This window comes from Sarcophilus harrisii, chromosome 3 (genome assembly GCF_902635505.1).
Source record: "Sarcophilus harrisii chromosome 3, mSarHar1.11, whole genome shotgun sequence".
NCBI lineage: Eukaryota > Metazoa > Chordata > Mammalia > Dasyuromorphia > Dasyuridae > Sarcophilus > Sarcophilus harrisii.
In genome coordinates this window covers 577,851,995-577,879,660 of record NC_045428.1, presented here as the reverse complement: position 1 = coordinate 577,879,660, position 27,666 = coordinate 577,851,995, and the positions used below count along the sequence as shown (strand labels likewise).

At 40.9% G+C, this 27,666-nt stretch overlaps 1 protein-coding gene across 1 annotated transcript; it reads right to left on the bottom strand.

Annotated features, from left to right (window-relative positions):
* Window positions 1-3,149: 3,149 nt before the first annotated feature.
* NOL9 (nucleolar protein 9) lies at window positions 3,150-26,453 on the bottom strand. Its single transcript, XM_031961562.1, has 12 exons — window positions 25,308-26,453; window positions 23,196-23,415; window positions 22,458-22,585; window positions 18,479-18,620; window positions 18,247-18,343; window positions 15,974-16,071; window positions 13,194-13,355; window positions 12,764-13,052; window positions 9,760-9,871; window positions 8,405-8,582; window positions 4,906-5,039; window positions 3,150-4,530 (listed from the first exon to the last, which is right to left on the bottom strand). Exons 1-12 carry the CDS (start codon window positions 26,451-26,453, stop codon window positions 4,420-4,422), a joined length of 2,817 nt encoding a protein of 938 aa, XP_031817422.1. The 3' UTR covers window positions 3,150-4,419.
* Window positions 26,454-27,666: the final 1,213 nt, after the last annotated feature.

Below are 27,666 nucleotides of genomic sequence, written 5' to 3'. Positions count from 1 at the left end.
AATTGCTCGATCATTTGATAAAATTTCTCAGTAAGAGGAATGTTATGATTCTAGAAATATGATCAAATTAAAAATTACAGTTGGAATAAAGATCTCTCCACGAACTGGACTCTGCTTGCGAAATTTCAGAATCCTTACGCTTAAAATATTATTTCCATTTTTATGTCCGTACACTAATGGCCTTTTTTGCCCCGAGGATATCAGAACTAATTAACATCCACAGAAGTGCTGTCCTTCGAGGTCTGACTTTGTACCACATAGCCACTATTTCAAACATGTTGAAAGTTCTCCTACTGCCTTCCAAGTTAGTGTAGAAGCATATGAATGATAAAGAAAAAAAAGTCATTCCACCAGATTTGAATTCAAATAACTTTAAGCTGAAAAATCCACTCTCAAAGGATGAACTGTTGCCTTTCTGAGGAGGCGAGAGGGTCGGTGAGATAGCATCCAGCACCCCAAGGGACGATCTTGGGGGAAACAGGGTCCAACTATCGCATTTTGAACAAACCAAGCATCAGAAAAGGCATGTATTGCCCAAGTCCTGCAAGTCGTAGCTCCCAATTTCAAGTTTTCTGACTCAACTGGGTTTTTTCACTTCTGATCCATGTAAGGATCTCTCCACTGATTCCAACTTGCAGGTCCCCCTCAATTTTTAATCCCAGATGCCTGAGGCCACTGAGAAGTTAAAGAGATTTGTCCACACGGCTGTTTGTGTCAGCCTGGACCTGATCTAATTCTAAAGGTAGGCCTTTAGATACCACATTATCTTTTCTATCTATCAACATTTCTCCTGGAATAGGCCAGTAAAATTTAACAATTTTCGTGCAAATTAATAAAATGTTAAAATTTGAAGGAAAGCTCCTGATGCCCTAATATAGATGATTCCCCATCAGTGATCAAGACAGACCCATTTTAGATGGTTTCAAGGGTGTAAACACAATACTCTTGATGTGTTTAAAAAATCATATAACTTAATAGAGACACCTTACACACTACAGGTTAGAGAAGTCAGGCAGGTCATTACTTAACATTTTGCCTAGTAAGGACCAGCCAATGACCCAAATTTGTTGATAGTAATTATGCCAAACATGAAAAAAAAATATTCACAAAGAGCAGAGGCTTAACTAAAATTCTTCCAGTGTTAAGTATTTATAGTATCCTTATTCCAATAAGCTTGCTTAACAGTGCTATCTTGTCTTTTTCAGTTATTTTATTCAATGAACCTTCGTGATCTGCCCAATTCTAAATTTATTTTTAAATATTATTTTTACACGCATTTATAATCTTTTCTTCCCTCTGCCCCTTCCATTGAATTAAAAAAAAATCTTTCATCCTAACTGTGCCTGGTCCAGCCAGACACATGCTCACATTGGCTACACTAGATGCACTTCAAGCTCACCCCCTCTCTAACAACAGGTCAGTAGCACCTTCCATCTTTAATCTTCTGGACTCTGGATTTATCAACGAATCAATTAGTCCTGAAGTCTTTCCAAGTTGATTTTCTTAACAATGTTGTCACATGTTTATACTTCTGCTCAATTCACTCTGCATCAGTTCAAAGGTCTTCCCAGTTTCTGAAATTGTCCATTCTGTCCTTTCTTACAGCACAGTAATTCCACTACATCTCTACTTTAATTTGTATAGCCATTTCCCAATAGAATACCTCCAAAGACTCCCATCTGGGACCACCACAAAAAGAACTGCTCCCTTTTTGTATAGGTCCTTCTCCTGTCTTTGATCTCTATAGTATAGACCCATCAAGGGTAACTGAGTCAAAGGGCAGATATAAAGCCTGGTAAGCTTCTGAAATAGCTGGACCAATTTAAAGCTCTCAGCACTGAACTAAAGTGCCCGTTCCCTGACAGCCCTTTCAAAATTTGTCACTTTGCTCATCTTCACCAGTCAGAAGGCTATAAAGTGGGATCTCAATTGCTTTATTTTGCCTTTATTATTGATTTCCATCATATGGTTATTCTATTGGGCAATGGGTCTTAATATTAAATTACCATAATAACATGAAGATTCACAAAATATTTCACATATTTTCTTTCATTTGATCCTCCCAGCAATCCTGAGATAGGTGCCATTATCTTTCCCATTTTACAGTTAAGGAAACTGAGGGAGAGGTGCAGTAACTTGTCCAGGGTCACACAGTGAGTCAGGAGTTGGACTTCGTCTTCCAGACTCCAGGTCCAATGCTCTGTGCACTATAGCAACTTCTAGCTTAGTTATTTTATACAACTAAACCAATATATGTGTGTGTGGGTGTGTTTATGTTAATAAGACTTTTTTCCAGAAAAACCTAATTTTCTAATTTTTAGTTTGCACAAAAAATTTTAAATTTTATATAACTGAAATGGTTCATCTTCTGTGACCACCTTGGCACTTATTCACGAATTCCCATATCTACACCTTCAAACACCTAATTTCTTCCTTGTTCCTCTAATGTATGTGACCTTTAAATCTAGGCCATGTATCTGGGCATAGGGCATGTCATCATGCCATGCTGCAGTCCAGTTTCCCAGATTTTGTCACATACTAAGCCCTCCCTCTGGAAACTAGTCTTTGGAACAGTCAACATTAATGACACTGTTTGCATATAAGCTGTTTCATTGGCCAATCGAATCACTTTCATGACTGCTTTCAGTCACCTCCATCAGACAGAGGTAGCCTTCCTTTCCACTTTCATTAAGCCCTTTGATTTCCTGGCCTTCTGTTTCTCCACAAGGTTTGCTTCTCCCTCCCCTTGCCCCCCAGCTCTGTAAAATATTCCTCGTTTGTTACAGCACTAAATAAGGAAATTCATTTAGGTAGGGTATCATTTTTATACTGGCTTGACCTACCCATGAGCAATTAATATAGTTTGGTGCTTTGCTACTAGATGTACTACTCATCCCAACATTTTATAGCTTCTGGTGATTTCCAATGGGACTCTCACTGGATTCTGCTAGTAATACAATACACACAGGCATGTTGACAATTTATGTGGATGTTTCATATTCTGCAACTTGGCTGAATTGTTTCAATTAATTTTATGGTTGATTTTTATAGTTTTCAAATGAAATAATTTGATCATTCTATAAAATCAGTATTTATATACACCTGGAAGTTGTAAGGATTTGGACTTGTTTCTGACAAGCACCAAACTATAGGATTAAAAAAGAGATTGGGAGGCAATTTATTCCACCTATTTTTGCTAAAACATGAAAAAGACATTACATTTATTCAAAGGTTATACATTATCAACCACAGACTTTAAAAACCCACACCAAGAGCAAATTTCTTCCATGGAAATCCTAATTCTGATGTCTTCCACGGAATGCCCTGGGCTCCAAGGCAATGACAATGGACCATAACATCAGACAGGTCCAATAAAACAGGCCCAAAACACATTCTGTCTGTCACACAGATACTACCCAAATCTGGAGAGCTTATTTTGCAAGGTGTTGGTTTACTGTAACATGATTACCATCAATTTACTAAAATAGAGTTGCAGTTTATAATGGGGGTAGGAGGTGCCATTCTTGAGGATTCTTGAAATCTTTAATAATGGCTGTTTCAACTACTTATATTTATATTTAAAGACATCAGGAATTAAATACAATGCAGTCAAGGATAATTAAAAAGGGGTATTTGCTCCATCAATCCAGAATATGAGCAGCTGGACCCAATAAAAGTAGTTAGCATATATGAATCATCACAGTAAACAAGATGATGGGGTTCTAGCTTCATGCCATAGGACCCTTAAGATTTCCTGATGTCTGATGTCAATTCATCCTTCCTCCTTCTTTGCTCTACTGGCCCAAATCTCCTATTTTTGGTCCTTATTTCATGTCCTAATTTAATTAAGGAGTTCACTGAATAAGGAACTGTATGAGGAGGTAGGATGGGATAAGAATATTGGTCAAGGAATAAGAAGATCTGGTTTTTCCGATGCTGTCCGGCCAGATCTGAGACTTTCCACAAACTGCTTAGCCTTCTTGAAGACTATTTCCTTAACTATAAGAGGTAATAGTCTTGACACGATTTTCCTCAGTTGTAGTAAGGAGAGTATTCTGAAAATTTTAAAGTGCATTATAAATCAAAGAGCTGCAACGTCATCATCCAACGGACGAGGCACAAATCAGGACGTCAAAAGGCCTGCTGTAGCCTGAATTTCTCCAGGGGAGAAGCATGAGTCTAGGGCCATGCGGTCCCCAGGGCTCCGTGGCCATGCCTGGGGGATGCCTTTTGCATTTCAGATCACATCATGTTGAGAAGAATTTTCAGAAAATATTTTAATACAAAAACACTTGTAAACTATAAACAGTATTTTGGCTGGAGAATTGTTCACCTCACTCCACTGGACACCTCTGCATCCCCCTCCCTCATTAAACCAAGAGCTTCAGGCTAATTCTTCGGTGAAAAGTTCATTGGCGATTATAGGTATTCTCTTCTTTGCAGAAGCTTCCTCACTCTGAGTTTTCCTGATCCCCAAATAGAAAAATTGTATTCAGAAGTAACGTACGGGATATCCCCCTCAACCTTGGGCTGAAACACAAAGATACAGGAAGGAAAGATGAAATGCATATACACAAGATACAGGATATGGCCACCTCCCTGCAGGGCAGAATTTGGGAGAGGGGATGAGCTGCTCCCCCCAACAGAAGGGGCAAGGCCACAGAACTCAGCACACTGAGGCCTTTGGGCAGCGGCTATGGCAGCCTTCCCTGGCAGTCCCACCCCGTACAAGCTACAACACAAAATTTAGAATCAACATTCCAAATGGTATAGAATATCGTTTCTAATTTACCGCCCTCACTTCTCTTCACATTGTCTGTAATACGCCTCCCCTTTTCACCTGGTTTAACTGGGAAAAACAGGTGAGCTGTGCTATAGATAAGCAAACTTCTTCATGGACTGTACCTGGTACTTCAAGACGCAATGAGGAACAGTGATATTTCCAATCATCAGACAATTCACATGCCTTAACTTTTCACGAGACAGAGGAGTCAGAATGTAGTACATTTTTTTCACCATGCTGATCCCTCGGATAATTCCTTTAATATAAAAAAATAACAACAATAATAATGATAATAATCCAATTCAAAAGACAGCACACGTGACCCTAGTGACTGAGAATACTGTGGAGCAGATTAAAGGGTTCTGACAGGCCCTGAGCCAGCCAGCACCCTGAAGAATGAGTTGTGTCATAGTCAAAGACCATCCTAACTTCTGGGATAAGAACTCACTATTTGACAAAAACTGCTGGGAAAATTAGAAAACAGTATGGCAGAAACTAGGCAGTGACCAACCTAACATCCTCTTCCCGTTTGACTAAACAGTCAAAATGAGTTGGTTCATGATTTAAACAAAAAGCAAATTACGAGAAGAAGGGATAAGACTACCTCTAAGATCTGTGGAGAAGGATTTATGGCCAAAGAAGGGCTAGAAAATATTATAAAATACAAAATAGATAACTTTGACTATGTTAAATTAAAAAATTGTTGTACAAACAAAACCAATGCAGTCAAGATTAAAAGGGAAATAGAAAACTGGGGGGAAAAGATTTACATCCAAGAATTCTAATAAAGGCCTCATTTTCCAAAAGGTATAGAGAATTGACTCAAATTTTTAAGAATACAAACCTTTCTCCAACTGATAAATAGATATGAACAATTTTCAGACAAAGAAAGCTATTTCTAGTCTTCACACCTCTCAGATTTGGCTAAGATGACAGGAAAAGATAATGATAAATGTTGGAGGAGATATGAGAAAAGTGGGACACTAATACATTGTTGGAGTTGTGAACTGATCCAACCATTCTGGAGAGCAATTTGGAACTATGCCCAAAGGGCTATCAAAGTGTGCATACCCTTTGATCCAACAGTACCATTACTGGGTCTGTAGCTCAAGGAAATTATAATGAAGGGAAAGGGACCCACATGTGCAAAAATACTTGTAGCAGCTCTTTTTGTGATGGCAAGGAACTGGAAAGTGATAGAAGCTCATCAATTGGAAAATGGCTGAGTAAGTTATGGTAAATGAAAGTTATGGAATATTATCATTCTATAAAAAATGATGAACAAGCTAATTTTATAAAGGCCTGGAAAGATTTACACAAACTGATGTTGAGTGAAACAAGCAGAACCAGGAAAACATTGTACACAGTAATAGAATGTGCAATGATCAAGTATGAAAAACTTGATTCTTCTCAGTGCTTCAGTGATCCAGACAATCCCAATAAATTCTGAGAACAGAAAACTCCTTCTGCATGCGGTGAGAGAACTATGGAGATTGAATGTAAGTCCACACAGGCTATATTCACTTTTTTCTCCCCTTCTGTCATGGTTTTTCCCTTTTGTTCTGATTTTTCCCTCCCAACATGATTCATAAGAAATGCATATTTTAAAAATTAATATAAAGAAAAACCATGTAGGTTAAAAAAAAATTAAAATACCTATGAGGAAGTAATTTTTTTTTTTTTTAAAAGAATCAGCAGAATGATTTAGAGAGGCCTGGAGAACTGATGCTAAGAGAAGTGAGTAGAACCAAGAGAACATTGTACATAGCAACCACAAGATTATGTGACAATCAACTGTGATGGACGTGGCTCTTTTCAACAATAAGGTGATTCAGGCCAATTCTATAGATTTGGGATGAGAAGAGCCATCTGCATATAGAGAGGACTATGGGCATTGAATGTGGACCACAACATAATATTTTCATCTTTTTGTTTTTTGCTTGTTTTTTTTTTTTTCCCTTTTTTGATCCAATTTTTCTTGTGCAGCATAATTATAGGAATATATGTAGAAGAAATACACATGTTTAACCTATATTGGATTGTCTGCTAAGAATGGATAGAGGTGGGAAAGGAGGGAGTAAAATATGGAACAGAAGGTTTTGCGAGAATGTCTAAACTATCTTTGCATGTATTTTGAAAAATAAAAAGCTATTATTTAAAAATATATATATAGAAATTGTCATCAAATTACCCTGACTTCCTCAGGATTATTCAAGGGGTTAAGTGGAATGCGACAGATTTAGCTCACCTAAGTTTTAGCAAAGATTTTGAGCAAATATCTCTTTTCTTGTGCATTCACTGGAAAGACCGCCATGAATCAATCAGAAAGGATGCAAGTAGGAGAATTCAGAACTGGTAGTTGACTGGACTCATCTCAATGAGCCAAAAGGTCCTCAGTGGAGGACCCCAGGGATCTACATTGGGACTTGTGCTGTTTCACATTTATCAATTACCTGGATAAAGGCAAAGATGACATGGGCATCCAAAGCAGCACCGAGCTGAGGGTTAGCTGCTACAGTGGATGACAGCCAGGATCCAAAAGGGTCTTGACAGTCTAGAACACTGGGCTGAACATAATAAGATGAGATCTAATACACACAAATGTAGAGTCTTGCACTTGGGTAGCATAAACACTAATCTCACAAATAAAGCATGGCAGAGACAGGGGCAGAAGCTGTACTTAAAAGAATTTGTGAGTTTCAATGGACTACAAAAGCTCAAAGTGACTCAGCAGTGGGATCAATATAGAAACCAAAGAAAAAAAGGTCTTGGGATCACCAGGAGAAGCCCTGCTTCTAGGAATGCCCTCGGCCCTTATCTGATCTCATGAGTTTTAGGCATCAAAGTTTAAAGACACTAACAAGTTGGAGAACATCTAAATAGGATGGTGAGTACCTTAAGTCCACATCATGAGCATCTGTTGAAATATTGGGGAGGTTTAAACCAGAGAAGACTCAAAGGGAGCAGCAAAGAGTCTTCAAGCATCTGAAAGGTTGTCACGGGGAGGAAGGACTGAATTTGTTCTATTTAGCCACTCAGAGCACAACCAGAAGAAAAAGGCAGAGACTGCAAAGAAGCAAATGTTAAGTCTGGTGTCAGGGAAGATCTCACACAAAAGATGGGGGAAGGAATGTCACTCTATCAGGAAATGGGGCGGCCTACCTCGAAGGTGCTCAAACACAGATAGAATGTTCTGGGGGACATAGGGTTCTACTATTTGCAAATTAGCCTAGGTGACCTGGGACGTTTTCCAAATCTCTTAATTTTGTGATTCTGTGAATTTTTTATTTAAGAATGACTAATTCCTAATTACTTAGCTTCAACACACCTAGTAAGACTATCAAAAAAAGATCCAATTTTTTTATCTACCAGTGAAGCAATATAAACAAATCCTGTTGGAGAAGCAAGCACACTTCATGATAAACTTTACTTTCTGGGTTTTGAGTGAGTCATCTGATGACCCAAAGAAATATGACTTTCCCTAAACATGACTTAGGAACCACTTGTACAGTCTTGATTAAGAGGTTTTTGTCATTTTACACGCAAAAAAGATCATGTTATTTTATCAAAACCAAGGCCATTTCAGTAACGAGAGGCAGAAAGATACCTCTGTGAACTTACCAAACCCCAAACAGTCACAGACTGGATTGTCTGTAAGAAAAACTGGTCCATCAGTTTTCTGTTTGACATCATCTAGTATTCTACAAAGACCAATCCAGCTGGCATTTACTGTATACATGGTATGTGTAGGAGCAACATCAGTGTGAATAACCCGGAGAGCAACAGAACTGAAAGGGATCTGGAAAATAAAGGCCTTCTGTTAGTTCCACCCTGAAATGGCAATTTAATTTTTTAATCAACCTAAAGGCTACTCATAAGTTTCCCCAATACCCTTGCTATATAATTAACTGAAAACTGTTATAAACATTAATTGCAAACACTAGCCACTCTTCTGGTTAATATTTAGTTGTTGAAGTCTGAGGAACATAAAGAATTAATAAAGTTAGTGAACACCAGCACTACAGCAGGAAGCAAAGGTCTTTCTTACCTGGAAGGAAAGACAAAATGGCAGTCTGAGGGTGCTGCAAATTAAAGTACTGGGAGACTGGTGAAAACACCTACTACTGCTAAATCTCCTAAAGTAGTATCCACATAAACTTTTTTTTTTAAACACCTCCCACTCATTTTTACAATAACACAATGAGATCAGAAGAACAGAACAAGAGTGAATGCATTCCTACTTTACAACTTTGGGGAGGAGGGGGACACCAGGTAACTGGGGTTAAGTGACTTGCCCAGGGTCACACACAGCTGGGAAGTGTTAAATGTCTGAGGCCAAATTTGAACTCAGGTCTGACTCCAGGGCCAATGTTCTACCCATTGCACCCTCTAGCTGTTCCCCATCTTACAACTCTTAAGGTTCCCTAAGATACCAAAGGAAATTTTATCTTTTTAATATGCTAGTTAGATTTAAGGACATTCTGGACTTTAAAAAAAAAAAAAATGACTGGAGCAGCTTCTCACATTTAAATTTCAAAAAGACAAAATCCCTCTCCCTAATCCTAAAAGATTATGTATTCAAAGGCTGTGAGCATCTCAGTCTTGGTTTTAGCATTATACATCACTCCTCAATTAAACCATCCCTTAGAAACCAAAGTTTTAATAAAAATAAAAAAGAATATGCAATAGGAAGCTACGTTCCAGACTTTCCCAAATCTCCTCAAAGAGCTGAACCTACAAAGACAAATCTGAAAGAGCCTGCAACATAGTCCTGGCAAAGCTATATCATAAAGATCAATGGCTAAATCCAGATCCTAGAGCACATCTTTTCAACAAGGTGACCCAAAATTACAAAAGAAGGTACTAGTATTTTTGATAATTTTCAATTGGCTTAACAAGTAATAAACTCCTACCAAATGGAACCTCGTTTGGATAAAGACTCCCATGTGCATTTCTCCCAGAAATGCTCAAATTACCTGATAGGGGACTAGATGGTGTAATGGAAGAAATGCTTTTGCCTGTGGTGGCTGTAGCAGGGAAAGGTAACCTAACAAGGCCATATCACGAAGAACAGGGCTATGCCATTGCCTAAAAAATAAATTAGAATCAAATTAAGCAAAGACAGTACAATTTTATCACAAAAATCTTTTTATAATCAAACATACAGTACATTTCTCTGAGGTATATTATTTTTTAAGGTTTCCACCAGTCCCCATCATAGAAGAGGCAGAAATCTTAAAAAAATAATAAAATAAAAAAATCCTTTTTTACAAGTCCAAAGGGTTCCAATCCAACTGAGGGAGCAAATATTTTTGGATTTTGCATTTGGACAGTTATGGCTTTGAAAAAAAAGTTTAATTTTTATAGGGAACAAATTAATGCATCTGAGAAGCAGCCTTCTCACACCATATACCACAATAGATTCCAAATCATGGCTATATGACAAACATAAAGAGTGATACCATAAATAAATTAGAAAAGGAAGTAATCACCTTTCATTCAGCCTTATGAATAGGGCTCAGAGTTCACATGCAAACAAATACAGAGGATAGCAGAAAAAAAGAACCATACTGATTATTAAAATAAAAATTTTTGTGCAAATATAGCTAAAGTTAGGAATACAGGAAAAAAATCTTTGCATCAAGCTTCTCTCATAAAAATTTTCAAAATACAGAGGAAACTCATTCAAATTTATAAAAAGAAAACCCATTATCCAGTTGATAAAGGAAATAAACAAGTACTTCTCAAAAGAAGAAATCTAAGCTATCTACTACCATGTGAAGAAATGCTACAGAAGACTAATAATTAAAATAAATTAAAGCACCTGAGAACTTTCACCTTACACCATTAGGTTGGCAAAGTTGAAGGGAAAAAACAAAAAGAGAAATGTTGTAAGAGTTGTGGGAAATCTAATACATTAATTCACTGTTGGTGGAACTATGAAATGGTCCACTTCCCAGAGACGGTTTTATAACTCAGAGAGATCATAAAAAAGAAAAGAACCCATTTGAAGAAAAACATTTAGAATAGTTCTTTTTCTTGATGGCAAAGAAATGCAAACAGGGGATGCTGTCAACTGACAAATGCCTGAACAAGTTATGGTACATGAATATGATGGAATTTTAGTTCTTTAAGAATAAAGGGAAAGATTGCAAAGAAACCTAGAAATAATTGATGAATTGATCCAGAATCAGAATAAGCTACAAAATAATAACTGTAGAGACAAATTTGAAAAACTTAAAAACTCCAATTGTATAATGACCAACCAAAGGACCTTTTATAGAAATATGCTATCCACTTACTGACAAGTTGACAGACCAGCATGCAGACTGAGATATATATATTTTTTGGATGTCACCAATGCAAGAATAGATTTTGCTTTACTCTCTCTAAATATACATGTATACACATGTATATATGTATACACATGTATATATATATATTTGTTACAAGGATGCTTTGTTTGTTTTCTGGGTTTTTTCCAATGAGGTAGGAGGAAGTAGGAGGAGAAAATAGATTTTTTTTAATTAAAGAAATTTTTTTTTAAGTTATAAGAAAAAGCAAAGGGGGGGGGGGCGAAAAAACCACTTTTATATTGAATCAAAACATTTATTAAGTGCCTATCATGAGCCAAATACTGTGCTAAGTACTTTATAAATATTATCTCATTTGATCCTCACAACAGTTTGCTATTATTTCCATTTCACAGTTCAAAAAACGAAGTTAGCGATGAAGTGATTTGCCTTGGGTCTCATAACTGAGTAAGTCAATAAGCTAAAGCTGGATTTTAACTCTAATCCTCCTCACACCAAGTCTAGCCCTGTAATAATCACCAAGTGCTTCAAAAGAATGCCAAACTGATAACCATATGAAAGGATGTTTCAAATCACTCATAAGAAAAATATACAACTGAGCTTTTACCTCACTCTTCCCTCTGTAATTATCTCTAAGTTGTCCTATATCAGCTGAATCTGTTTCTTTGAATATTTTTTCCCCTCCAATGGAATTACGAACTCCTTGAGCAAGGCATCCATCTTTTGCCTGCTTTCTTTGTATCCCCAGCATATTAAGGTCTGGCACCTGATGGGCACTTAATAAATGCTTGTTGACTTGACAAAGACAATTAGGCAAAGATGGTGGATGATACTATTAGGGGATATAACAAGCATACCATTGGGGGAACAATGAGTAGATCTAATAACTTCCAAAGCAATGTGGAATTATGCTAGAAAAGTCAGCAAAATGGTCCTGACCTTTCATCCCACTGTTTGCCAATTACCCAAAAGAAATCAATGATAAAAAGATCCCATATATAGCAAAAAAAATTACAGCAAAACTTTTTGAGGGGGCGAAGAGCTAGAAACAAAGTAGATGCCCAAAGACTAGAAAGTGATAAAACGAATTGTGGTACCTGATTATAAAAGTCTTACTGTGCTACAAGAAACAATGTATTTGAAGAATACAAGGAAGTATAGGAAGATTGTAGAAACTTTGGATACAAAACAAAGTAAGCAGAACCAGAAAAAAACATAAGACAATGACTTCAACAATGTAAACTAAGTTGCATCCTGTGAAATTAAAATAACCAAGTTGACCCCAAAGAAAGGATAAAAGGCACAACTCCTCCTTTACAGAGGGAGATTCCATGAACATAGAATACCTGCATTATCAGGGCAGGTTTAGTAGAGATTCTGGTTAGTTTTACTACAATGTTATTTCCTCTTTTTTTCTTCTTATAAGTGATAGTTCTCTGGGAGGTAGTTTGGGAGGAGTTTATTGGGAAACCAAGGGAATATAAAAATTAAGATAGCAATCAAAATTTACTTTTAAAAAGAGGTGATTCTTCTACTATTTAAATTTGTAAAACTGTGGAGTAGGCAACTTGGTAACTATGGAGGATGGACACCATTTCAAGAAATAAATTTCAAATACTGCAGAAAAAACCTAATTCCCAGGCTTGAGATGCCACATCTTTCTTACGTCAATTGAGCAACGCCAGCACCAGCAAATTCAGACTGTATAAGCAGCAGTTTGTGTCCTGATGAGTGCAAAAGGCTCCCTTCATCTGGATCCCCTGAACTCTCCGATTCAGCGGAGTTCAAATGCCTGTTTTTTACTTTGGTCTTGCCTTTTGTCTGCAGACCTGCCATCCCAGCAATGTACTCTGGGGTAAGCAGGGGCATATCGTGGGAATGTTCAGAACTAAACTGAACAATGTGAGTAGGGGCCAGCATTCGAATAAGGTCAATGAGGAGCAAAAGTCCATCACCTGGAAGAAAGGGGACAAAACAACTCCATTAAATCAAAGCAAGAGCTGTTTTTTTATACAACTCCGATTCAAACACAGAAAAGTAGGCTTCCACAGTAGTAGTTTTTGCAGCAAGAACAGAACACACATGGTGAGACCTACCTTTCACCCAGCCCATTGTATTGATGATGAGAGGCGCTTCTCTCTGATAGGCACTGAATACATACTTCACAACCTCAGTGTACTTCTTACAGTCATCTTCACAAGAAGAATCACCATAAAAGACCATTTTTCTAGTTTTCCTTTGATGAGTGAAGGGTGACCCTAAGAAAATGGAAAAAAGGATTACAAAAGCTTTGCTCTCTGCTACAAAATACTTTGTCTTAAATTCTCCCCAAAAGAATACTTGTAACTCCCTTTCCTGAAGTATAAGTCATCAGTTTTTTGCAGAAAGCTTCACTCATCTCACAATAATTTCCTATTTACTTTAACAATGTGCTCAAAGATGAACCAAATCAGTTCCAATGGAGCAGTAATGAAATGAACCAGCTACACTCAGCAAAAGAACTCTGAGAGATGACTAAGAACCATTACATTGAATTCCCAATCCCTATATTTTTGCCCACCTGCATTTTTGATTTCCTTCACAGGCTGATTGTACAATATTTCAGAGTCCGATTCTTTTTGTACAGCAAAATAATGGTTGGTCATGTATACTTATTGTGTATCTAATTTATACTTTAATATATTTAACATCTACTGGTCATCCTGCCATGTACGGGATGGGGTGGGAAGAAGGAGGGGAAAAACTGGAACAAAAGGTTTGGCGATTGTCAATGCTGTAAAATTACCCATGCATATAACTTGTAAATAAAAAGATATTTAAAAAAAAAACGTGCTCAAAGATGTTCAGACAACTGCATGCCTTACATTTCATGACTGGCACAGACTACATACAGTAGGGTTGATTTTTTTTTTTTTTTTTTAGAAAAGATGTTAAATAATTATTATTCAAGTTGACAAATTCATATAATTAATCAAAACAACCAAAACTCATTCTATTAGTCAGAAAACTGTTAATTGATACTGAAAGTGGTTTCTTTTTTTAAATAACAGAGGTGCAGGTAGGAAAGAGTCAACCCTTGAGCTACAGCAGCAAAAGGAACCTCTGTCTCGACCTTTCATTTTCCTTTCACTTTCTGCCTGTTAATCTGTTTTTATTTCAGAGGATGGCTGTTCCTTCTCTGACACACATCACCGCCCCCTCTGGGACTCAATTTACTGCGGCCTCAAAGCATTACCATGTGGTGGCCCACACAATAATGTGGAGTATGTGAGCTTCATTCCTCTTCAGATGAGAGACACACAGTACAATAGATTGTCCAGGAAGACTTTCTAGCTTGGTGCAGCCTGCCAAAGGTGATGTCTGCTCACAGAACCCAAGGATTACCTTCAGGCCAGAATGACACATTTAATAGTTCACTAAAGAACATGATATTGTCGTCCCATAAATGTGAAGCTGGAAAGGCTCTTAGAGTTACTCAGCCCAACCTTCCTACTTTACAGATGGAGAGAACACAACCTAGACAAACTCAATGACCTTATCAGATCAGTCCCAGATCACAAAAATAAGCAGCACCAGGGCTAGGACACCAAGGAATGTCCTCAGAACTCAAAATTCCGGCTTCTTTCTCTGCTCTGCCACATGATCACAAAAGGCCTCTAGTCCAAGACATAACTGGGCAAAACTGGGCAAAAATTCTCCTTTAACAGAAATGGCCACTCAGTTTCCGCTACCTGAAGCGCCCCAAGGAAGTTCCTGTGACTGACAAAGCCCATTATGCTTCCATATAATTCTCAACTCTTGTCAAGTCTTTCCACATATTAAACTATAAACTGCCATCTGCAACACACTGTTTCCCAGCATTCCTACATCTGCACTGGGGACTAAGAACAAGGAAGCCTAACCCTCTATTCCACAACAATCCTTCAGAAACTTACAACACTATCCCATCCCTTTAGACTTCTCTTCTTCAGAATAATGACCCCTGTTCCTTCAGTTAGGCTTAGAAGGAAGGTCTAGTTCCAATCTTCTTTCCTTCACACAGCCTCTAGCTTTGTTAATGTTCTTCAAAGAAGGCAGAGATAATGGCAAGAATGGTAAATATGTCAATGCTCCTGTTAAGAAATTCGGCGATTATGCTGGGTCAACATCTAATGACACTATCCAAAAACAGCAATGGGGTTTCTTGCCAGAGATCAGATGACTCCTTTCCTAGGATACCAGGTAACCAAGGGGTGGGCTACATGGCTTCTAAGATCCCTTTTAACACTGCTCTGCCCTCTAGGAAGTGTGTCTGTGAGCACGCAATGGGAGGAGTGTGCTGTCCGATCCCCTGCATGTGAATAGGCCTGTCTGTGTGCTGAGGACAGGTCAAAAGTACAGGAGCACCTGCATGTTAGCTGACTTCCTGGGGACATGACCTTAAACTCCACTCCCAACCAAAATAAATTTTCATTCACTCTTTCCACTTTTATTTATTAAACAACTCTCATACACACAGACCTGGGATCAGAGATTTGGGTGCACACCAAATGTTGAAGACATATCCCTGAAAAAACCAAGACTGTAACAAAGCAACAAAAACAGTGGAACATAAAATATCTGTCTAAATGCCGTGAAAGAAGAGGGAAAAGACAGTAAAGAGCCAGCCTTTTTGGAGGTAAAGTTTGAGCCAAGCCCTGAAGGAAGCTTTGGGTACAGACCAACATGGGACAAACAGGACATACATCGGAGCACAGAAATGACTAGAACTAGGACAAGGAGATGCCCAGCATGAAAGCATCTGAATGGTTTGATGAAAATGAAGGGACAGTAGTAGCAGAGAAGTCAGGGTGGCCAACTGGCAAGAAAGCCTTTAAATGAGTACTTAAATACATACCAAAAATAGGGTCTGTAACATTAGACAAAGAAACACAACCAGGAGGAGTGAATTCTGTCTGTCCTAAGTCACAATCCAAAAAGTCGACACAGGGAATACTGGAGAAAAAAAAAAGAGAAAGAAAATCATCACCATTTTGAAAAGATCAATGCAATTCTTATTAAATCTACATTGGCATATGACACTGAGGAGTTAATATGCTAAGACAAAATACTGACTGTTGAGAGCAGCAGCAGTATGATACTTTTTTTTTTTAAATAATAGGTTTGGGGGCAGCTGATTGGTGCATGGATAGAGTAGGAGCCCTGAAATCAGGAGGATCTGAGTTCAAATCTTGCCTCAGACACTTAAAACTTTCTAACTGTGTGACACTGGGCAAGTCACTTAATCCCAACTGCCTTAGCAAAATAATAATAAAAATTTTTTTTTTATTTTTCAAAATACATACAAAGATAATTTTCAACATTCACCCTTGCAAAACCTTGCATTATAAATTTTTCTCTCTCCCTTCCCACTTCCCTCCTCCCCCTAGACAGCAAGCAATCCAATATAGGTTAAACATGTGCAATTTTTCCAAACATTCAATTTCAAAATGCCAAGAAATTAAATCGCTTCCATTTGAATTGTCTTAGGAAGATGATCTGTGGCAGGATAAGATAGTGGTCACTGAGGACCTTTCTTAAACTAAACTGCTAGGCATTCCAACTCTACTGCAGAGAGCACAACTCCATTAGGTTGACCATACTGTTCAATTGCCAAATGTACATTTGACAAAAAAAAATATTTTATAGAGAATACACACAGAGCAAGTGCTCATGAGGTGATCAGAAAAAGCAATGCATGGACACTCAAGGTTTCTCTTAAGAACTTTAGAATCGATTGTCTGACATGGGAGACACTGGCACAGGACCACCCAGAGCGTGGCGTGCCATCATCAGAGAAGGTGCTGGGCTCTATGAGCAAAGCAGAACTGAATTAGTCCAAAGGAAACATGAGGTGTGCAGAGTTAGAGAAGCTCCCCAAATGTTCATGTGGAATATTTGTGTTGGATTTATGGCAGAGCATTTCAAACTCGTATTGGTCTGACCAGCGATAGTCAGACATACTAGAACTCAACTCTAACATAGTGATGTGTCCTTGTAGTCCCCTTCGAGAATGAAGGGCAACCAATCAACTTCTAAATATATTTCCACACTGCACAAGAAAACTCAGATCAAAAGGGGAGGAAATGAAAGAAAAATACTAAGCAGGTAAATATTACCAAAAAAAAGTGAAAACACTACACTTTGATGCACACTGAGTCCCAACCTCTCTCTGAGTGCAAATGGCTACCACAAGGCCATTGTAACAATCCTGAATTGAGAGTAATGCTTCTAAAGAGCAAGAGCACTCCCAGATCAAGTCTAGCTTGCCCTAGTTCAATCTCCCTTGCCTCCCTCCCATCACACAGCCTATATTCCAAAAATATTAAAAATCTCATATTCCAAGAATTGTTTGAGTCTCCCTCATAATCATTTTGCAGCTCTGATTATCCCTAAACTTATTCCTGCTGTCTCCATTCATTAGATGAGCATTTGTGCAAAACCTATTAGGCCAGTCATAACAGGGGGACCAAAAAGTCCTGGTCTCCAAGACTGAAGAGAAGCCCTCCCTCCCTCCCCCCCCCCCCCCCCCCCCCCCCCATGCTGAGGGCAGGGTCCTACAGCAGATTTTCAGTTGTATAAAGGCATAAGCAACAAGAAAGAAAAGGTGTGAATGGAATCCACACTCCATCAGGGCAGCTAGTCCCCAGAGAGACTGGGGACCTAAATGCACTAAAACTCTGCCATAGAGCTGGAGGGAAGAAATAAAAACACAGAGTTCTGCCTCCAAGGACCAGTGGGGATGGGAAGATCAACAGTGGGACAGATTCATCCTTAACCTACATCCAGAGTAGCAAAGAACCATAGATTTAGTATCAGAAAGGAACTTTAGAAATCCCAACTTTTTACTGGAGGCCTGGGCAATGTCTGTCTAAAGTTATCTGGCTAAGAGTTGGGGGGAAAGGGAGGGGAGGGACTTCAACCCAGCATTCTTTCACAGTCTCAAACCTACTCTATCACCTAAATGTATCAGTCCTCATACTCAAATGCTATTGTTTCCAAGGGGGGGGGGAGAGGGGATGAGGGGAGGCACTTTAAATCCTCAGCAAAATTACACATGTAGGATGACTTGGGGTCAATTACACAGCTGGGGGGAAGGAATGGCAAACCAAGGCCCAGGAATGCACTCACCAGTTCAGCAGCTGGTTAATCAGATATCTATTAAAGGTGGACTTGCCGATGCACTTTGGCCCACAAGCCAAGATGATAGGGCAGCCATCAAATTCCTCTGGAAGGGAAACAAAACACACCAAATTCCTCAATGTGGCAAACTTTTTCATAGGAGTCTTCTCCAGTCTCTGGTGGCCTAAAATCAAGCTTTAATTTAGGAAGAGAGTAAAAGTAGTTGATGTCAGCTCCTTACCACAACAAGCAGAGATTAACTCTTCTATGGCTGAACTGCTACTCTCAGACAAGTGAAAGCCACTTTCCTCCTCACATTTCTTAATGCCGATAGAAGACATGGTTAACTGCTCCAGATTGTAGGAGGAGGACATCGCCTGTTTCTAAAGATGAACAATTTCAACTTTTAAAAAGAGTCTGAAACGCAAAATGCCACGTATCACAGAAACAAAGAACTTTTCGTTGCATTCTCATCCTTTCTTGGCTTTTTCCTTGTCATCTTTCTCACATCTCCCTCATCTTCCTAGTTCTACTCAATATCAGCCTGAGTTCCTATTGACTGTGAAATTCATTTCCTAGGAATCCTAATCTACTCAAATTAAATATACACAAACACATAGATATGTGTATGCACATACGGCTATGGTATGTATCTACATCTATCTTTATATATTACAAGCCTCAAAAATAGAGAATTCAGATAAAAAAACCTCTTAAGAGGCCGTCCAATGGTCTCCTAAGCATCATTGTTATAAATGAATTATAGCCTCCACTGGCTTAAAATTCCTTCTTTTTAGAGGTACCCCCAGAGGAAAGAGTGAAAGTGTGCATTTTAAAAGGATGACAGAAAATTCTCTCAAAGGCAACATCCTGTCATTGTCTTATTATCATTTACCAACCTTTGCTGGCTTCTTTCTATGACTAAAAATCATTCCTTCTCTTCCTTCAATTTACAGTTCAAACACAACCATCTCTCTGCTCCTGAGAGTGCTTCCTCCTACCATCAATTACTTTGTAGTTACATGTAGTTATTTTCTTTAAATTTATTCTGTACATCCTTATCTAGCTCACTATCACATGTTAAAATGCAAACTTTTGGCTATTGATTGCTTCACTGAATACATTTGGAGTTGCAACACCCAGAACAGTACCCAGGGCAGAGCAGATATTCCATAACTGACAGTTCTTTGCAGAGATCCTCTATGGAGAACTGTAGAGGGCCGAAACTATTGAGTCATTGCACTGAGGTCAGGACTGCTGAGCATTTGAGGCTAACTACCGACTGGACAATACTCTATGGGCATATGCTTGGAAAATGGTCCTTTCCACTATCAGTGCTGGCTCAATGATTGGTGTATAGAGGATTGTAGGAGGGACTAGGGGGTGGAGTAAGACTAGCCAGAGTCACTCTTTGGCGGTAGACGAAGGAGAAGGCAGTTGCAGAGATTCTGCTTCCATCCTGTTCAATCCTGCATCTAATACCAAGAATAAAGACTAGGGACTTTTGCTTATCCTGACTCCAGCTGATTCTGGGGTGTCTGGGGTGCTAGCGCGGTCATCACAGAGAACGATGTGAACCACAAGGAAAAGCCACTGCTGCTCACCGAGTTGGGGCTGACTTAGGCCTGTGCTTTTGAAACCTCACTTTGGCTGCCAAGTGAAGGATGGATTAGAGTGGGGAGAGAGACTGAGGTCGACCAGCAGGTACAGACAATGAGGCCTGGCCTGCACCAGCAAGGACCTGGGGCAGTGAGAGTCAGATTCATGAGCCCGAATGACTATGAGGATGCTGGTCCAGCAGACAGCAAGAGGGAGATTCAGAAGAAGTGAGGATCAAAAATGAGTTCTGCTAGGGAAGCAATAAACTGGGAAAACATGTTTACATTCAAAAGTTCTGATAAAGGCCTCATTTTCAAAATATATAGGGAATTGACTCTAATTTATAAGAAATCAAGCCATTCTCCAATTGATAAATGGTCAAATGATATGAACAGACAATTTTCAGATAAAGAAATTGAAGCTATTTGTAGCCATTGAAAAGGTGTTCCAAATCACTATTGATTAGAGAAATGCAAATTAAGACAACTCTGAGATACCACTACACACCTCTCAGATTGGCTAAAATGACAGGAAAAAATAATGACAAGAAAAAAATAATGACAAATGTTGGAGGGGATGCGGGAAAACTGGGACACTGATATATTGTTGGTGGAACTGTGAACGGATCCAACCATTCTGGAGAGCAGTTTGGAACTATACTCAAAAATTTATCAAACTGCGCATACCCTTTGACCCAGCAGTGTTTCTACTGGGCCTATAAACCAGGAAGTTCTTAAAGGGGGGAAAGGGACCTTTATATGCAAAAATGTTTGTAGCAGCCCTCTTTGTAGTGTAAGAAACTAGAAAATGAGTGGATGCCCATCAAGTGGAGAATGGGTGAATAAGTTATTATATATGAATGTTATGGAATATTACTGTTCTGTAAGAAACAACCAACAATTTCAGAGAGGCCTGAAGAGGCTTACATGAACTGATGCTGATTGAAATAAGCAGAACCAGGAAATCATTATACAAAGCAACAAGACTATACAATGATCAATTCTGATGGACGCGGCTCTTCTCAACAATAAGATGATTCAAACCAGTTCCAATTGTTCAGTAATGAAGAGAGCCATCTACATCCAGAGAGAGGACTATGGAGATGAGTGTGGACCACAAATTAGCATTTTCACTCGATTATTGTTTGCTTACATTTTTGTTTTCCTTCTCAGGTTTTTTTCTTTCTAGATCTGATTTTTCTTGTGCAGCAAGATAACTGTATAAATATGTATACATATATTGGATATTTAACATGTACTGGGACTACCTGCCATCTAGGGGAAGGGATTGGGGAAAGGAGGAGAAAATTTGGAACAGGTTTTGCAAGGGTCAATGCTGAAAAATTACCCATGCATGTGTTTGTAAATAAAAAGCTTTAAAAAAAAAAAAAAAAACAAGAATGAGTTCTGCCCACAATTTGACAAAAATTGGTGGGAAAACTGGAAAACAATATGGCAGAAACTAGGTATTGATCAATACCTAACACCCTATACCAAGAAAAGATCGAAATGGGTTCATGATTGAAGATATAAAAGTGTGATATTTATAAGCGAATCAGGAGAAAGAATTTCTAAAATGAATAAAGAATTGAATCAAATTTAAAATGTAAGCCTTTCTCCAATTGATAAATGGTTAAAGGAAATGAACAATTTTTGTACAGAAATTAAAACCATTTCGAGTTATATAAAAAATGCTCTAAATCACTGATTATAGAAATGCAAATTAAGAGAACTCTTGAGTGTACCACTACACACTCTCAGATTGGCTAAGATGGCAGGAAGAGATAATGATAAATGTTGAAATAGATGCGAGACCAGTGGGGCCCTAAAACGTTGCTGGTGGGAGTTGTGAAGTGACCCAACTATTCTGGAGAATAATTTGGAATTATGCCCAAAAGGCTATAAAATTCTGCGTATCCTTTGATCCAGCAGTATCTCTACTGGGCTTGTATCTCAAAGAGATCTTAAAAAAGGGAAAAGGTCATTTTTAATGTGAAACTGGGGAAAAAACAAAATAAAATAAAAAAGAATGAGTTCTGTACTGAGTTTGAAATGTTGTTGGGAAATCAAGTTCAAAATATCCCATAGCCACAGGTGAAGTGAGCTCAGAGAAGCCAAGACTGTCAGCAGCCCAAAAATGACAACTGAACTGCTGAGACCACAAAGCAAGATGTCCTGGAGCATCTGGGGTATGTTTCTATAATATTCTGATGACTACATCTAGACATCATTGGCTTCCTTTGTAATCTTCTGTATTTTACTTCATGTATTTAAAAACAGTGTTATGAGAAGGGGTTAAAGTTTTTCACTAGAGTGACTGCCTGCCACAGAGGTCTGTGGTAAATTGGCTCAGGACCTAGCCCTGGAGTCCCCCAAGTTTAAGGTATGAAGAGCTAGCAGAGAAGACAGGGAGAAAAGCCAGGTAGAGTGATCAAACTCCTCTAAAAGCCTGTCTATTCAATGTCTTGTCCACCCAATTCTATTGAGTCACTGAGATCAGTCCAGTCAGCCACTTCTTCACAAGAGTCAGCTCATAAGCATCTCTCAGGAGCAGATGACAGAGCTTTCTGAGTGAGGCTGGCTCTATCAGGCCACTTCTACAAAAAATATGAAGGACATTACCTTTCCCGAGAAAAGGTGAGAAAAAGATGAGTAGCTCAGGATGAAGTCTATAGCACGGGTCTCCAGACTTTCGAGAAGAACAATGGAACACATAGGAGAAAACTGTTTCAACACATGAAATGCGTTAGCTGCAAAAAGAACAAAGCAAATTACTTCAGAAGTTGTAATTCATCCACATGGTGAAAACTGTTATGGTGCAATTTTCCAAACTTGATCACCCCCATCTTAGAGAGAAAAACTAGCTCATCTGCCCTATCTCCTAATGTATGGACTATTACAAGAGCCTTCAGCCCAGCGTTCTACTCTTCTCTTCCCTTTAATTCATCCACCCCTCCCTGCCAACTTAGCCCAGTCTGCTCCCTCGGACTCCCAAGTCTCTTTTTCTAGCCTACAAGCTGTTTGCTGCTCTTCTCCTATTCCCTCATAGGTCTCCTTTACCTATGATGGCCGGGAGCCCTGGTCCACCTCCTCAGCAACTATGCTCTCTCCCTTCTCTGAACCCAAGTCCCACACTTCGAGCCATTTATCCTATCACAGGGCCTATCACTCATATCTGCAGCCATGACCCAGGTGTCCTCCCTGCCTCTCATCTCCATGCTAAGGATCAAGAAGGCAGAGGCTCTATCTTACTTAACTCTGGATCCTTCAGGTCCCAGAACAACATCCTATCTATCTATATAAATGCCCATCTCAAATTTGAGGAATGAATAGTGATCATTGTCCAGATCTTTTAATTACCTGAAAAAAGATGATCTTTGATCAAAGCTCGGACTTCCAGTTTCATATCCTTCAGGGTTTTCTCTGGCATCACATAGCTAATTGCTTCAATAGTCAGGGCACAGTTGGTGAGGGGGGAATACAGGTCATAGGCTGGCTGGCCTTGGCTGATGATAAAACCAAATACCTGTACTCGGCCATAAAGACAGGTCATCCGACACTTCCCAGTGAAGGTAAAAGTCTAGTGGGAAAGAAAAGAACAAAAAAATTAAAGTTTACATATGTGGAGACCAATAATCAAGTAATTACAAAGTTCTGAGGAACTCATATACCATCATGTCATAATTTCTAAACACCAAGAAAATAAGGACTTGGGATCATCTTAATCTAGAGTCTGTGAACTTAAAAAAATAAATTTTTTGGATAAAATAGGTTTCCTTTGTAAATCCTAAGTATTCTATTTTATAAATTCTCCAGAAAAAGGATGATTAAGCTTTTCTAGGCTACTCCAGGGTTAAGAATCCTTCCCCTACTCTATTCACCTCATTATAAAGATGAGAAATTAGACTCAAAAAGTTAACATGGGGAACCATCCCTTTTCTCTCCTCCTTGTGTCCTCCTCCAAGCCATCCCAGAATCCATTCTGGTTGGCCAGTGGGCAGGAAGGCAAGAGGAGGAAAAGTAGCTCACCAACAAGTACTTATTAATGATTTTCTATGGACCAGAAACCACTTTTTCCCACCCGCTGAATCGTTCACAGAACTTGAATGAGATGCGAGTCAACCACTCTGTTTCCTGCAAAAAAAAAAAAAAAAAAAAATAGAAGGTCCCTGGGCTACCTCTATGCCCAGATCATAATTTAATGGGTCTTTGGCCTTGCTGCTCCCGTACCCTAACGCCCTTAGACACTTTCAGACTTTCCATCAGCCCCTGAACATTCTTTTACAAGGGGAAAGCTCTGAGACCAGGGAGATCCCTGATTTTTCTATCTGTAGTCTCAGCTCAGAGTTTAACAACTTTTTAATTTACTGACTCATCCATTCCCAGTTCACAGATGAGGCACACTAGTTTTTTGGTTCCAAATCTTCTTACTCTAAATGAGGGGTTCTTTCCACTCTGACCTTCCAGGGAAGGGCTGCCTGTTACAGTCTCTAAGACAGCGTTCCTTCTCTTTTCTGTGGCATGGATCCCTTTGGAAATCTGTTGAAATCTAGAGGCTGCTTTCAAAATGCACAGAATTATAAAGGAAATGAGTTATAATGTAAGCAATCCAATTTCTTACAAGTAGGTAGACTAAGCTTTGCTCTAAGACAGCTCTCCCGATTTCATTACTCTCCCAGGTTATGCCTCCACACCCAGTGAAGACATCTTTCACCGTGGCATACGGGACTGTGATGAGGCACCAACTCTCATCCAATACACTCGTCCTCTAGGGAGAAGCAGCATCCACACGAACGGGGACTGCAGTTGGCACTAGTTTTTTTTAAAAAATCCAACCGGCTAAAGTACGGCCGCCCTCGCCTACGCTAAACAAACTGAGCGTCAGAAAGGAAGCCAGCATGGTGTAACATCGAGAGTCTGAACCAAAGCCCATAGTTCCAGACTCCAGGAAAGAGTCTATAAACAATCCCTTAGCATCCGGGGCTTTGCCTTTCGTTTCTATGAAATGATTTGCTAGGGCCAAAACCCCTTGCAACTCAAAACCTGTGAGGGGCTCCTCTCTCAGCCCAATCCCTTTCCGTGCCAACAATCACGCCCCAAGCCTAGAGGACCGCAGCGTGGAGGCCGCCATCGGGTCACGCATCTCCGCAGCCAGGCAACTCGCGCTGGGATTCGGATGCAGAGGGAGCCCCGGGGAGGGCAGCCGCGGGCACCGAGTAGCGGCGGCCACGCGCAAGCGCAGGCTCAGGCTCCCACCTGTATGCCTGCCTCCTACTAGCCACTCTCCACATTAAGGGGCGTGGCTCGGACACAGCGCCCCGGGGCGGGGGAAGAGCCGAGGGTCTCCATTCTCCGGGGCGGTGCTGACGTCAGGGGCAGGGAACCCACCTCCCCCCCCCCAGCTGGCCGCGAGTGGGGCGGAGTCTCCGGCCCACGGGCCTCAGTTCCCCGCTGCCCCGGCCCGGGGCTGACCTGCGTGTGGCTCAGCAGCACGAGGAGGCCGGCCTTGCTCCGCACCACAAAGGGCTCCCCCGGGCCCGGAGCCCGGGGGGGTTCCTCGGGCCCCTCGGAGTCGCCGCCCGCCAACGGCCCCGGCGCGGGGGCGGGAGCCACGCTCTCCTCGGCGGCCGCATCGCGCTCCCTCCGCGTTTGTAGCTCGCGCAGCTGCCGCAGCTGCCTCCACCGCCGCTCCTCTAGCTCGCGTTCCAGCAACTGCTCCTCGCGCCCCCGGCGCTCGCGCTCGCGCTCGGCGCGCTCCCGCCGCCGCTCCTTCTTCCTCCTCGCCTTCTTGTCCCGGGCGCTCCACTCGCTTCCCGCTACCACGGCGTCCGCCGCGTCCTCCTCGGCGAGCCAGGCCACGCCGTTCGCCTCGGCCTGCTGAAGTCGCAGCCGCAGCCGCCGCTGGTTCCCGGCCGTCAAGGAGCGGGCCCGCCGCCGCGCCCGGCGGCCCACGCCCAGCGGGGAGCGGGCCCGGCGGAGGCGCGTCCAGCCGAGGCGGCCGGTGCACTCCTTGCTGTAGACCATCACATCGGCCATGCCGCGTCCGCCGGCTCCCGCCGCTCCGTCCCCTTGGCGCCTCTCGCGAGAACTGGCTGGGCTTCTTCCTCCTGCGCGCCCGAGGACGTCATGGGAACGGAAGCGTCGGGCCCGCGAGCGCCCCCGCGCGGGCCGCTGGCGCAGTGCGGGCCCTCCCTCGCCTCCGGAAGGATCCGCCACCTGGCGCTCGCTCCCGCCCCCGAACCCGCCCAACCAAAGCAGGCGCGCCTTTGCATGCCTCGGTTTGCATACATTTGTCTTACAGCCTAAGGCGGAGTCCGGGGGACTCCCGGGGCGGCGCGCGTGGAAAGCCGGAACGGACCCTGGGTGTGCTTGGAGGCCCCGCCAGGCCTCCCAGAGCAAACCGGGCCTGTCGGAACGGGGGCGGCCCCTCAGCGGCCCAGCCCCGCCCACTCCCACAGCCTGCCTCCGGATGGAGCTTCCAGAAACACTCAGGGGCAAACCCTGCCTCCAGCAGCGCTGGCCTTGGACAGGAAGGGCGTGGGGGAATGCCTGCCTCAGTTTCCCTACCTGTAAATGGGGATAACAAAAGCACTCGCCTCCCAAAGCTGTCGTGAGCATCAAACGAGGGAAAGTTTGGCATCCAGAAGGTGCTTAATAAATGCTTATTGCCTTTCCCCACTCAGAGTGTAGGGGTATTTTTTAATCAGCTTTTCAGGTGAGAGGAGTCCAGTTTCTGTCGCAAATTGTAGGTCTTTGGACAAGTGCCTAAACCTCACATCAATTCCCTATCCCTAACATCGTTTGTATGAGGATCAAATGAGACGGGGGAAAAAGTACTCCATAAATCCGAGCTTTTATGCCCAGTTCTTCTGCCCTTCTGGTTTTCCCAGCACTGTGTATTGAATACCTCATAGCAAACAGAATTGGAGGCTTGAGTTTCTTTTTTCTTTTTTTTTCTTTTTTTTTTTTTAGCATTTTTTTATAATAACTTTTTATTGACAGAACCCATGCCAGGGTAATTTTTTTTAGAACATTATCCCTTGCACTCACTTCTGTTCCGATTTTTCCCTCCCACCCTCCACCCCCTCCCCTAGATGGCAAGCAGTCCTATACATGTTGAATATGTCCTAGTATATCCTAGATACAATGTATATGTGCAGATCCAAACAGTTTTCTTGTTGCACAGGGAGAATTAGATTCAGAAGGTAAATAACCTGGGAAGAAAAACAAAAATGCAAACAGTTTACATTCGTTTCCCAGTGTATTTTCTTTGGGTGTAGCTGCTTCTGACCATCATTGATCAATTGAAACTGAATTAGGTCTCTTTGTCAAAGAAATCCACTTCCATCAGATTACATTTCATACAGTATGGTTGTTGAAGTATATAATGATCTCCTGGTCCTGCTCATTTCACTCAGCATCAGTTCATGTAAGTCTCTCCAAGCCTTTCTTGTATTCATCCTGCTGGTCATTTCTTACAGAACAATAATATTCCATAACATTTATACACCATAATTTACCCAACCATTCTCCAACTGATGGGCATCCATTCAGTTTCCAGTTTCTGGCCACTACAAAAAGGGCTGCCACAAACATTCTTGCACATACAGGTCCCTTTCCCTTCTTTAGTATCTCCTTGGGGCATCAGCCCAGTAGTAGCACTGCTGGATCAAAGGGTTTGATAACTTTTTGGGCATCATTCCAGATTGCTCTCCAGAATGGTTGGATTCGTTCACAACTCCACCAATGTATCAGTGTCCCAGTTTTCCCACATCCCCTCCAACACTCATCATTATTTTTTCCTGTCATCTTAGAGGCTTGAGTTTCAAGA